General features: G+C 42.5%; 1 protein-coding gene across 2 annotated transcripts in view; it reads right to left on the bottom strand.

The window, feature by feature from the left end:
* Positions 1-489: 489 nt before the first annotated feature.
* The window catches only part of bicdl1 (BICD family like cargo adaptor 1), a 41947-nt gene continuing 29141 nt past the window's right edge, over positions 490-13295 (bottom strand). Inside the window, exons 4-11 of one of the 2 annotated variants that reach the window (XR_007962725.1) lie at positions 12695-12841; positions 12068-12247; positions 11766-11984; positions 10306-10449; positions 8266-8396; positions 7906-8026; positions 7198-7326; positions 5466-5607 (exon numbers count right to left, since the gene is read on the bottom strand). Coding sequence is in view for 1 of the 2 variants with exons in the window: in XM_052068235.1 (XP_051924195.1) it covers positions 5431-5607; positions 7906-8026; positions 8266-8396; positions 10306-10449; positions 11766-11984; positions 12068-12247; positions 12695-12841 (1119 nt within the window). In the remaining variant the exon portion in view is untranslated. Of the gene's footprint in view, positions 5608-7197; positions 7327-7905; positions 8027-8265; positions 8397-10305; positions 10450-11765; positions 11985-12067; positions 12248-12694; positions 12842-13295 lie in introns of both variants that reach the window. The other variant, XM_052068235.1, reaches the window with a different exon arrangement.

Genomic DNA, 13295 nt, shown 5'->3' with positions numbered 1-13295 from the left:
GGGTCAATCATGGGAGGTAGGTTGCTTGAAAAGTCCAGTCCATCTTCGGTCAAAAAAGGTTGTGTGTGCACCCCTGATGTCGAGACTGTCTCCACGAAAAAAAAATCTGTGGTTCACACAATGCGTTTAAGCAGATGGTTATGTGTTGATGACAGAAACACATTTCTCTGAAAAGTGAATGTGAAATATTTGGAATAGTTGGAAGTGTTTGCTAAGTGAAACCAATGCGGTTAGTGGGTACTGAAAGGAAATTGTCACACAGAGCACAATCGGCCCACCAAAAACGGCAAGTAGACACGCAGGCAGTAGAAAACAAAGTCAATGGTACGCCTGTGTCATACTCACAATTACCCACTTGGTTACTCATCACACAAAACAGTCCGGAAATAAGTTTTGAACATTATATAAATGAAGCAAACATTCTCCCAGTGTTGGAAACAACAAAAACACAAGTGAATCAAACATCATGGAGTGCTCGGAAACAGATGGCAAGAGTGACTGGCATTTATTTTTTGAACGTTTCACATGTTCATTGTGTTGTAACATACATGCCCATCAACAACAGTGTATTTTTGATTTTTTTTTTAAATAAGGCACTCTCAAAGAGTCATCATGAATGGCTTTATCAATGTAAAGAGAGCAGACAGAAACCAGAATTCCACCAGGAGGGTGCTACCATTGTCATTCTCGACCACTAACATGACATCACACCGTTAACATAGCATACCTAAACTACTATTTAAAGAAAGAAGACGCAAAAAAAAAAATAAAAATAGAAAATGGAAAAAAAACATGCAAGATGATTGTATCGCAAATTATAGACATTCAATTTTGAGCCTGTGTGCTTTGTGGTTTCATCATTCACTTCCACACTGATGATCTCTCTTATTCCCCAGCACACATGCGCGCACACTTGTGGCCCCGGAACACTTTGACGTCAGTGCCCAAGATGACTCAAGAAAGTCAACAAGCAGCTTTTCTAAGCAGAGGAAGAAGTCATGGCCTAGCTAAAGCAGTCAGCTTCTTCAAATACAACTGGCTTCAACAAATGCAAGAACACTGGTCAGCAATTTAAAAAAGAAAATCCGATCTAGAGGTGTACTTGTCCAAGTGATTTAAAAAAATATTTTTTTTTGCTCCGATTCAGAATCTTCCCTCATTTTTTCTCTAGCACTTCCTGTTTTTAATAATAATAATAATGTAATATAGTAATTGATTAAGTAATATTATGAATGAAAGGTCAGATTCAGCAACAGGTTTAATTTCTTTATGAAATATCATATCTACAAATTACAATGCATGGTAAAATGTGTATGGTGCAAGCTTTTATAGGCCAAACTTCAAAACACAAAAATGAAAATATCTCAAAAACATGATGTGCTGAAAAAAAGTTATTATTATGATTTTTTGTTTTAAATCAGTGTCAAAAATACATTTTGGGACCATTTGAAATTTGCTGTCTCCCTGTGTGGAGTTTGCATGTTCTCCCCGGCCTGCGTGGGTTTTCTCCGGGTGCTCCGGTTTCCTCCCACATTCCAAAAACATGCATGGCAGGCTGAGTGAACACTCAAAATTGTCCCTAGGTGTGGATGGGAGTGTAGTTGTTCGTCTCTGTGTGCCCTGCGATTGGCTGGCAACCAGTTCAGGGTGTCCCCAGCCCACTGCCCGAAGACACCTGGGATAGGCTCCAGCACCCCCCTACCACCAACCCCTAGTGAGGATAAACATACAATGTAGGTGGACTACAGTTTTTCTTGACACACCTCAAGCAATCCCTAAAATATACACAACACTAAGAAAACCCATTTTTAAAAAAAACTGGTTTACAGCTGTGCCAATTTTTTTTTAAATTGAAAAGATATGGATTTTTTTCATTATAAATATTCACTTCATCCAGGCCTAATCAGCCTTGTTTTTATCATGTGTTTATATGTGTATATAAATCCGTCTTTGGGTTTCTCCTTTCAAACAACCGGCTGAGATGACATCTCTGCATAGGTTTTGCACAAGCTGCATAAGCTAAACACGCTCACACGTACATCTGCACACACTTACGGAAAAAGAAGAGCCATCACGGTGGCGCACACTCATCCACATCGCCACGCGTCACCTCAACGGAAGCCCGACAGCTTAGTCAGAACTCAAAGTGCTCATGAAGTATTGAAGCTGAGAGGATGGAGGTAGACTTTGCCCCGTCCCCCCTAAAAAAATAGTAGTGTCTACCAAGCATCTTTTTCAAGTCGGCGCATCATCTCATGAGATGAGATGCAACATTTTTTTTGTCCTTCTTCCTTCTCACGCTCACGTAAACATTGGAAGAATTTGGTTACCTAGAAAAAAAATTAAAATTTGAGTAGCGTGTCTTTCTCATCGACACGTAAATGATGCATGCATCAGGGATGTGAAACTCGCAGGTTCATTCAAATGTCGGAGGTCAACATGAAGGCTTGCCTTCCAGCTCTGGCAATGACTACCTCCGCCAGGGAAACGCTGTTCTAGCTTCAGCGTGCTTGTTTTGACACAAATCTTGAGCATTCAAGTCTTCACTGGACTTTTGTCAGTGTGAATTTCTTTTGTGAGCACATTCGCTTAAGCGAAAACAGAAAATGACAACGTGCAAGAATGCCAATGAGAAAAATCATTTGTGGAGCTGCCGCGGGAAATTACCAAATTTCATTTTCACAAAAGTGATCATTAGAAATAGCTGTTCTTTATCTTCACTGATGCCAGTGATGTATAGTGATAGGCAGAGAATTTTTTTCTCTGCCACCGCATGGCTGAAAGTACATGTAAACCAGGGATGGGCAACTGTCGGTCCACGCCAACACCTGCCTGGCGTGGCCCTCGATTTTTTTTTTTTGAAAATGAAAGTGGAGCTGAGCAGTTTTAAGTCGGAATAAGAATATTCACCACTGGATGGCGGTTAGCACGTCGACTTCACAGTGCAGAGGTACCGGGTTCAATTCACACTCCGGCCTCCCTGTGTGGAGTTTGCATGTTCTCCCCGTGCCTGCGTGGGTTTTCTCTGGGTGCACCGGTTTCCTCCCACATTCCAAAGACATGCGTGGCAGGCTACCCTAGGTGTGAGTGTGAGCGTGGATGGATGTTCGTCTCTGTGTGCCCTGCGATTGGCTGGCAAACGATTCAGGGTGTCCCCCGCCTACTGCCCGAAGACATCTGGGATAGGCTCCAGCACCCCCCGCGACCCTAGTGAGGATCAAGCAGTTCGGAAAATGGATGGATGGATGGATGGACCACTGGATGGCAGATGTCACTCAGAAGTGCCTTCAACACCAAGACCGTGCTTCTTCGTCAGAGAAGAAGAGCAACCAGGACCAAATTAGCTCAAGGCAATTATGTCTTTTGGGTGAAATAGGAATCAGATTTATATGTTTCAACAAATTTAAACGCAAACCTGTCCAACGAGTTTACTTAGAGACATTATCAGCCATGAACGATTGCGACTCAAGTTGCCACTGCTAAAAAGTACACACACAGCAATTTTGTTACCCCGCAAGAACGGCTGACAGTCCGTTGGAGGTGCATGAGGAGTTACTAAATGTGTGTACTTTAAATTTATGGATATAGCCATCCAACGCATAATGGCGTTACAAACGCATATGGTGGCTTTGATTGAGCTTGCCTGTTAATTTGGAGAGAGAGACATGCACCTTGTAATACAATGAACATCTCTGACTGAGTTTGTTTTTCTTCAAACACATCCACAAAATGCCGGTCAGCACTTTTGTGCCATCTATGAGTGGACATTTTGTTGCAAGAAGGGGGAAAAAATGTTGTTTGTGTTTTAAGCCTTTGTAGTTGAGAAGGGGTTCGTTTAAATGCATTTGAGCTTTCAAATATCACTAAAACACAGACATTTGCAAACATTTTGTTCTGATTCTAAATGGCATTTTTGCGTTGTCCTTCCTATGTGGTTCCTCAGTAGCATGATGAACAATTGTGCCCCCCGCCCCCCACGCTCCTCCATCATTTAAGTTGCCCATTCCTGACTTCAACTGTGTGTCCACCTGTTGGCATTCATACAGTAGCAGGATGGTTTTGTGTCCAATTATGCAGGCCCGATTTCACACTGAGCAAGTAAACCGAGATGAGGACATCATCATTACATTGTACCTGTACAGTGAACCCCCACGTCTGATGCGGATATCTGTGAAGTCATTGATGGCCACCCCAAAATATTTGTCATTGACTTAATTTTCCGCAAGAGACAACTTAATTTCTATTAGAAAAGGCGAACCTGAAAATGAAGCGGCTCTCCTCACTTCAGTGTACTTGCTTGGCTCCAAAATACCACAAGATGGCGCCAAAACAATGTATTTCTTTCATTCTTTCTGTTTTTCTTTCTTTCTTTCCACACAAGACATGGCTTTCACTTTCCAGCACATACCAGGATAGTTTTCTCCCCAAAAATCCCCTCATAGGTGAATTTGTGATTGCCGAACCGCAAATACGCCGGGGTCACGGTATCTACTTTTGGTTGATTTTTTTTCTTGGTGACATGTCGTGATATTTTTCGGGTGTATTTTAACATCTCCCAAAGAAACTAATAAGCTCTGAAAGCAATCAAGCAAGAGTCGGTGCTGTTACGCGAGCATCACCTTGGTCCAGCTGCTGCGCTGCGCCAAAGGTTTTGTGTCCTTAGCCTGACTTGAGGCCGGAATGCAAAAAGTGAGCATTGGTGCAGCATTAGGCCCCTAACAGGCTTGGCAGTGGGAAGAAGTGATGGCTCAGAGGCACTACAAGGAAAGCTTCCTCAGTAGAAGTAAACGTTTGGACCCTGATCATGTCCTATGAGTCGCCATTTAGCAGAGGATCTACTAAATGTGGCATTGTGAGCCAATCCGAATTGGACAAGGAGCACTGGGAAAGATAAAGTGCAAAGTACAAGCCGAGCCCCCCAAACCTCAGTCTATGACAAACCATTTCAACATTTAGTCCATATCCTCTTGAGGGCCATGTACTTATATGGTCTTTGTCTTCACTAGTGGAACAACTTTGGCATACTAGTCGGTCAACAAATGCTTGTGGTATGACAAAACTCCACACTGCTTAACAACGGCGTGCCGCATGTCACTACTAAATTGTGACATTATCACATTTGACTCGGAACCACCTAGCGTGTCACGAATAGCAATCGTGGTACGCATCTACAACAAGTGCACATTTTTGCCTCACTTGTGATATGCAGTATACGGTTGCGGAAGGCAGCAGCGGGGAGAAAAATATAAACAAAACGCTTCTCGTACGCCACAGTACATGGACATCAAAGACATGGAATAAATGCTCAAACATCTTTCGATTTGTGTGTGTGTGTGTTTCGTTGCCCGTCTTTGGCTACATCGTGTCCACCTGTGCTGTGCTGTCGCCCTTCTTCTCCACACTTCCCGGCATCACGTCCGTCTCCTGTGCTCAGTTCTTTTTGAAAAAAGAGAAAAGTTTTCGGTCCCGGTCGGACAGGCATAGCGCTCGTCTGGAGGACTGAGCGCCGAGAGCTCTGGACGACCTAGATGCGCAGGATGGGGCGGAGCGCCACTCGTCCTGGTGCTTGTCCATTAACTGCTGGTCAATCACTCTGTGCATGTCGTCCTGTGGTGAGGCACAGAAAGCTCTGATCACTCTCCTGAGTTCAACTTTTCTTTCCGCACATGATTCCCAAACGGTGACCTAGACAGGTCAATTTCATTTGTCCTTCTCCAAACATTTGCATGCACATGTCCAACTGTTTCATGTTCAGCACATTTTGCAAAGCTTGCTCTCCTCTCACAAGGAGTGGGAAGACAAAATTCACAAATGGTCAAACAATATTTTTCCAAGTCCAATTAGAATTAAGGAATTAAATCAACAAGTTCATCTTTATTTTTTTCCATGTCCTGTATTTACCACACTGTGAAGCGCTTCGGAATATTAGGTGCACCTTCAACGAATGGCCAATTTGAAAACCGTTTTCACATATCGGGCGCAGATGCATAGAATAGAAGCTACAATAATGGCTGCAGTTACGTTATGCTTCCACTAGAGGGAGCGACGCCTATGGGACTAGAATCCAACACAGCTTTATTTATATTGCGCTTTCACAACTGCTGCAGCGGTAAGAAAGCGCTTTTTGAACATTTAAAATACTACATTCAAGAAATCAGAATACTTATCCATATATAGAGCGCATTGGATAATAGGTCTTGTTTTGAGAAAATTGAATGCTCTCAAAATTAAACAACACTTCAAGTGACCGTGTTGGCTCTTCTACCTGCTGTTCTTTACCGTGCTCATAGCCCACATTGTGATATATCGTCTCATACATACACAGATCATACAGCACAGATGACATTTCTTCTCCATCAACATAAAACAAGAGGAGCCGCTGCGGTTGTCCGCGCCGCCATTAATAAATAAATCTATATCTTAAGTAGGACTCCTGATACCGTCTATTAAATGTAACCTTTTTCTTGAAAGTCCATAGGCTCCTCTTCTGGCTCCTGGCTGGGCCTTTTCCCTTTCCCAAAGAGACTTTTCAAAGACGTTTGTTTTATTACTCAGTTTGCAAGCTCCCGGGTTTCATTTTAGCGGTAACCTATCACATGACTGAGAAGTGCACCTTGACCTGCATCAAGAGTGACAAACTGTAAACTGAGGTAAAAAGGAATCCAGTAATTTTCTAAATAAAACATCTTTCAGATTCTGAAATAAATAAAACGGAAGTAAAATAAGCTACTTATTTTTTCTTTGCGGTCCGGTGCCAAATGACCCACGGACTGGTGCCGGTCCATGGCCTGGGCGTTGGGGACTGCGGATTTAGAACTCTGAATTTGCCTATCTTGAAAAAGGTGTACCTCGATTAGGGTGATCCAGTCCACTGTTGCTTTGAAAAATAAAACCCAGCATAAAAGTAAAACAGATTACCTGATCTGGGATCACAAAATCAGGGTTTCAAGATGCGGGTCATTTTGATCCAGGCTACATTTTTTGAACACCTGGCTCCCAATGTTAGAACCCCCCGTTGTCAAGGTTACTGGTACACGAACAGTGGAGATAGGTGAACACAGAATGATGGGTGAGTCCTCACTGACAGTCAATAGCTTCAGCTGGGATGTGCGTTTTTCCCCATGGCGTGGAATGGCTCAGCGTGACATGAAAGGGTTTGTGCAAAGTGGAATGATGGGACGGTGCAGGTCGGCTCACCTCTAAGGCAGGAGGGGTGTAGGGGGAGGGGTTGTACCACAGGGTGAGAGAGGGTGGTACGGAGGCTGAGAAAGGCCACTAGATCAGAAACCACAAGAGCCAAACTGTAAAGAGCCCTGAGGATGCAAACTGCGGGCAGGGAGAAGAGAGAGGAAAGAGCCGCTAGTTACAGAGGAGGACGGAGGGGGAAGTGACAAAACCAGTGTGACCACGGCCACGCAAAGACAAAAAAGGTGTGCTTCTGAAGCAGGGTACACACATAGGGTACGAATAATTTCTGAATATTCTCTCCTGGTAAAAGTCAGCAAAGCCTTTTATTTTGTATTCTACTGGTGTTATACTCCTTGTTTTTCCTTGCATTTTTCGACAACGACTGCCACTCGGAGTCTTGGTTCTGTGACAGATGGCTCGTTTGTTGTGTGCAATTCTCGATGATGATCTCATTATTTGTGGGGTGTTGCACATCTTGAGTCGACTACACGACACACAATCAAAGCAATAAACACACACTGGAGGATTATTTTAGTTGTCAGGTGTGGGTTCACACACAAAAATCAACATGTGTGTACCCAGCTTAAGTGAGTGATTTTCTGTGTGTTTCTTGCCATATTTTTGCCACAGAGCGAGCCAAGTGATGTGGTCTTAAAGGGAGGTGCGGAGGTGATGAAACAAGGTTTTAACTGAAACATCTCTATCGAGACAACTCACCTGCCAAGCCTCCAGCTGCTGTGACAGATTGAGCTTCTGCTGGATGGCATCCAGAAGCTGACTGTTTAGAGACATGATGTCTATTTTACACTTGGCCAGCTCCATCTCCACTGCCTTCTTCCTGGAAGACACACACAACGCACAGTGACAAGATGGCAAGCATGAACGCCTCACACAAAGAGAGAAAAGGGGTTAGATAGTAGATACTTATTTTCTTGCAGGGTGAAATCCTGAAAATTCCACTGTAAAATGCCACTAATTAATGAGTAACAATCAAGCCGCACATGTTAAATTAATAAGGCCTTTCCTTAAAATACAAATAATAAGCATAAAATGATAAAATCCCAGTGGTGTCCCTACTTGGCTATGGCATCATCTCTGTCTTTAATGGCACTCTGAAGCTGCTCGCTGGGTTCTCGGGCCTCTGCCATGGTCCTCATCCGTTCAGACTCCTCTTGGAGGGAACACATTTCTACTGAGAGCAGCGCCATCTGTAGGTTTGATGGGAAAATTACATGAACACGAGCTCTCGTTTTATGGACAATGTTTTCATGACATTGTCACATAGTCTGTCAAACCCATGTGGCATGTACATGTAAATGTTTAAACGCCCCTAACCATTCACATGCACATGTGCCAATGTCATGTACATGCTGCACAGTGTCAGTGTCAAACTCATTTCACATTGTGGGCCGCATACGGCCTCGGTAGGTGTCAAGTGGCCCGGACCATTAGAATTATGCCACACTCTGATATAAATAACCAAAATATCATGTCTTTGCTTTGTTTTGGTATAGTTAAGCACAAGAAAATTTGGAAAATGTTGACATTTAATGAACATATCTTTTACAAAACATTTCATGAAACACCTTAGATTTCCTTAGACAAATGTGCAATTTACTTTGATCATTCACATATATGCATTGCAACTGATCCCACTGATTGTACAAAGGCACAACATTTTAACAATTGGCAGTGAAAAATATAGTAATGCATTTTAAGATTAAACAAAATTTATAAAGAAAGGAATTTTTAAACCGTTTACACATGTGCATGTAGGTAAAATCAAAATTTAATCCCTGCCTACACTTTTCATACTAAAGAGAAAACGGTGTGCCCCGTAGCGGATAATACATGAATTTCATTTTATGAAAAATAGTTATTCTGTGTTTTTATGCATTTTTTCTTCACTTTTAAATTATCCCGCGGGGCTGATCAAACTCCTGTTTGACACCACTGCTGTACAGGCATATATAGTGGGGTCTCAAAATGTCTCTTACAATTGAAAAAAATGTACAGTGATCCCTCACTCTAACGCAGTTCACCTTCCGCAGCGTCGCTGTTTCACAGATTTTGTAGTGCAGCTTTTTTAATGCTTTTAACCCTTTAAATCCGAACGCGTCGACGGGACCGCGTGTCGACAGTACAGTATTTCCAAAAACTATTATAGTTATTTGTTGAAAACTTTGGGGGGTTTTTTTGTGCTTGGGCCTGACAACAGGTTTTGGTCTTTGGTTTCATTGTATACATAGTTTAGTATTGTACAATAACTGTAAAAAATAAAGCTCACGACTTCACGGATTTCACCTCGTTCTGGTTCTTTTTAGAATGTAACCCCCGTGATAAACGAGGGATTACTGTATACATATATAAATGAAACTGAATGTGAATCAGGTTTGTTCCAGAGGAAGTACTCAGTACAATGAACGTTTTTAATCACACGATATTTGTGTGTTTCAGGGCCCTGCTGATGAAATGAATAAACCCTTCAAAATGATTCGTCCTCCAGAAAGGGCACAATGTGTATCGAGGTTTTTTGAAACAAAAATGTGGTATGTAGACTAATTTGACTGCAGCATTGTGGTAGAAGATGTCGAAAGTCACACCCGTTAATTTGTGCATGGTGCAAGATATTTAAGGAGGGAGAGACAGTGTTGGATATGCAAAAATATATCTACTCTTTAATTTGCAATAATTTCATTGATTTGTATATTTGTTTGTTTTGTAATAATTCTGTAAAACTCTGAAGACAGACGTCTACACGACTGTACACGCCTTTCAATGAATGTGCACATGTACATTGCTTGCTGTATCCATGCTAAAATGAGGGTTTATAACTTGAATGTCACTCCGTACAGCGCAGACCTTCACAACAACAACTGAAATGTTCATGAAGCATCGTGTTCATGCTCATTTGTTAATTTGCCAGCTACTTGATGGTTTTGAATATCTTGCAGGCAATTGGTGCCATTATGATTCCACTACAGTTCCTTCATACCATATCTGGAACGAACTTTATAAAATCCTCCTGAGCCGTTTCAAAATGTAATTAAAACAAAATGTTTGGACAGTATTGTACTTAACCGTGCACAAGTGATGAACCTGACTTTCAACACGTACCTGATTGTGCATCCGTAGCAATTCCTCTTTACTGTTGTGCGTCTTGTCCCGCTCAGCTGCGTACAGCTCTTTGACTTCTCTCAGCTCTTCACCCATCTTCTTTACTTGTTCCTCCAGAGCTTCCTCATCACTGCGCCGAGAACCCTTTCGACAGTATACACATGAAAGAAGTTCTGCGGTCATATACCGGTTATGTACCCTACAAGGCTAATTACTGGACTTTAACAGTGCCAAGATTTGGGATCCAAAGTGGATCGTGCATCAATTTCTATTGGCACAATAAAATGTTACAATCCATTTTAAACATTGTTGAGCAGGAAGGGAAAAAACTATTCTTGGCAAATGGTTTTGCTGTTGCTGTGAACAAAGTCTGTCATGGTCCATATGAATAATTTTGAGTACACAGTAATCCCTCATTTATCGCGGGGGTTACGTTCCAAAAAGAACCTGTGATAAGTGAAATCCGTGAAATAGTCATCTTTAATTATTAATAATTATATTAATTAATAATTGTAAAAAATTTTACAATTATCACATATACCAGGTGTCACCAACATTTTTGAGGGTGAGAGCAACTTCATGTGTACCGATTGTGTGAAGGGCTACCAAATTGATACACGTCTGAAATAACATATTTGTCCAAAATACCTTCAATAATATGAGGATGTGTTATTTTTAATACTTGATGATTTAAATTGTCAGACTTTGATCGTGTTTCGAAATGTCTCACAGTACTGCCAATGTTTGCATTTTTAAATCATAATTTCTACTAGCAAATCACAATGTCCAGGCACTGGCGGGCTACTCAAGTGGTCTTCACGGGCTACCTGGTGCCCGCGGGCACCATGTTGGTGACCACTGACATATACAATCCTGTCCTGAATGAAACCAGAGATGAAATCTTTTTTTCAGGGCCAAGCATTAAAAAGAAAAACATTTTCTTACAAACAACTGACAGTTTTTAGAAATACTGTACAGAAGGTTTTGACGACATTGTGTGATTATGTCATGGAAAAATTTGGCAAGCTGTACAAGGCAGGCGCAGAGACTGTTGACATTAGTCTACCGACCCTTAGCCAATCGGGATGCAGAACACCGTCCAGTATAAAAAAAAACAAAAAAAACTGCACAAAAAAATAATTCCGTGAAACAGCAAAGCTGTGAAAGATGAACGTTGTTAGAGCGAGGGATTACTGTACCTCAATATTTCTGTGATGTAAAGTACAATGTGTTAAAAAAGTACTAATGTAGTACAGTGAAGGATACAACAACTTACGTTGCCAACAGTACAACAATGTGCCCTCCCCCCCAAACTTTGCGATCCATTTATCCATTTGTCCACATGAAGTTCGCATGCAAATTGGAGCCGACGTTCTACAAAAAGCAAAATCTACCCTCCCCCCACCCCTCCCATATACTGTATGAAATTGGAAAGCTATTGGTAAACTCTCCGTTGGTACCGTTGACTCGTTGCCATCAAGCAGGTTCTGTGTTAGCCTGCGGAGTTCTAGCAGGCTAGCATGAAGGCTCCCAGTGGGCACATCCTTGGCGGACGACGTCTCAGAGGATTCGTCCATGGAAGAGTCCGTGGACAGCGCAGAGTCTGTGACGTCATTCCCTCGGAGATGGGAGCACAGCGAGCGCACGTCACAATAGGCTTCCCACAGCTGAAGACGCAGCTATGAATGGAGATACAAAGAACCAAAAGAAGAATTTGACGCCATGCAGCCGGTTTGTGGCTGACATTCGGGGTTCGGTTTACCTGCTCTCTCTCCTGCTCCTGCTCCTCTTGCTCCATGCTTTGCTCGATCTCACACATCAGGCTGGACTGGTGGGGGGTGAGGTTATGCAGGCTGGTCTCCTCCGTTAGCTCCTCAAGTCGAGCTGTTAGGTGCCTGTAGGACATCTGAACTTCCTGAAGCTCCACCTGATTCTGCCGCAACTGAACATAAAATAAGCACAAATAGGCATTCAAAGCTTCGAGAAAAAGGATCTCTCCTAACCCTGCGGAGACACTATACTGCCCCCTAGTCGACTTCCTTCCATTCATCTATTGCGCTTGTCAGGTGCGTATGTGGACAAAAGACCACCCAATAAATCCAAATGGCATGTTTCCCATGAGTTGCGATGGAAATAAACTATCAGAGAATAAAACCATGGCATATTGCAATAATTTTAAATAGAGTGAGAGAGGTGTTGCAAGATTTACTGCTGTTCAACATGACATCAAATTTTTGGATGACTGAGAAGCAGTTTTCCTTCTTTCTTTCTGTAAATCTTTCCAAACATGTCGCCACTTAGACAAAAAGTATAAGCAACATGGGTGCGCACAATTTTTGCGACCTTTTGAAGGATCCAATGTATAAATACAAAGTCTTAAATGTTGTACCTGCAGGTCCTTCTCGTGGCACTGCGTCTCCAGCACCAGCGTCCTGTCTCTGAGGTCTTCCACAGTATTCTTGAGCACTTCGTTCTCCTCCAGCATGGCATGCACCCGCCGCTCCAGCTCCATCTTCCTCTCCGACAGCATCTTAATCTAACATGTGCGGCATCAGTGATTAGAAATGACACCCCGTTAAAAAGGATTATGGGTCCAAGATGAGGACCGTCTTGATTTTCTGGTCAGCGGCAGTCAAAAAGGGAAGTCCATAGACTTGATTAAAGACTAAATATTGCGCTGTGCCTTCTCCAGCCAACCTGGGCTCTTACACGAGATTAAAAAGTACTCCCACTGGTCTGAAGAATGCCTGTTGCCTAGCACAGGCGTAGGCGGTAGTAGCTACCCTCGTTTTAGGAATGTCTGGGTGATACGGTAGCGCCTACACAAATCTTAATATCATCTTAGTCAGCAAGGGACGACCTTCAACTTCCCCTCAACATATTCTTCACAGCGGGACTTGGATTGTTTTTTTTGTTGGGTTTTTTTGCTGGAGTAGAGACACACATTAAATGAACAACACGAAGAGATCATTTTATGCCCTCTGGATTTG

Source organism: Hippocampus zosterae, chromosome 6, assembly GCF_025434085.1.
Source record: "Hippocampus zosterae strain Florida chromosome 6, ASM2543408v3, whole genome shotgun sequence".
In the NCBI taxonomy this organism is placed as follows: Eukaryota; Metazoa; Chordata; class Actinopteri; order Syngnathiformes; family Syngnathidae; genus Hippocampus; species Hippocampus zosterae.
Note: the sequence above shows the minus strand (reverse complement) of the source record. Positions and strands in the feature narration are given on the sequence as shown.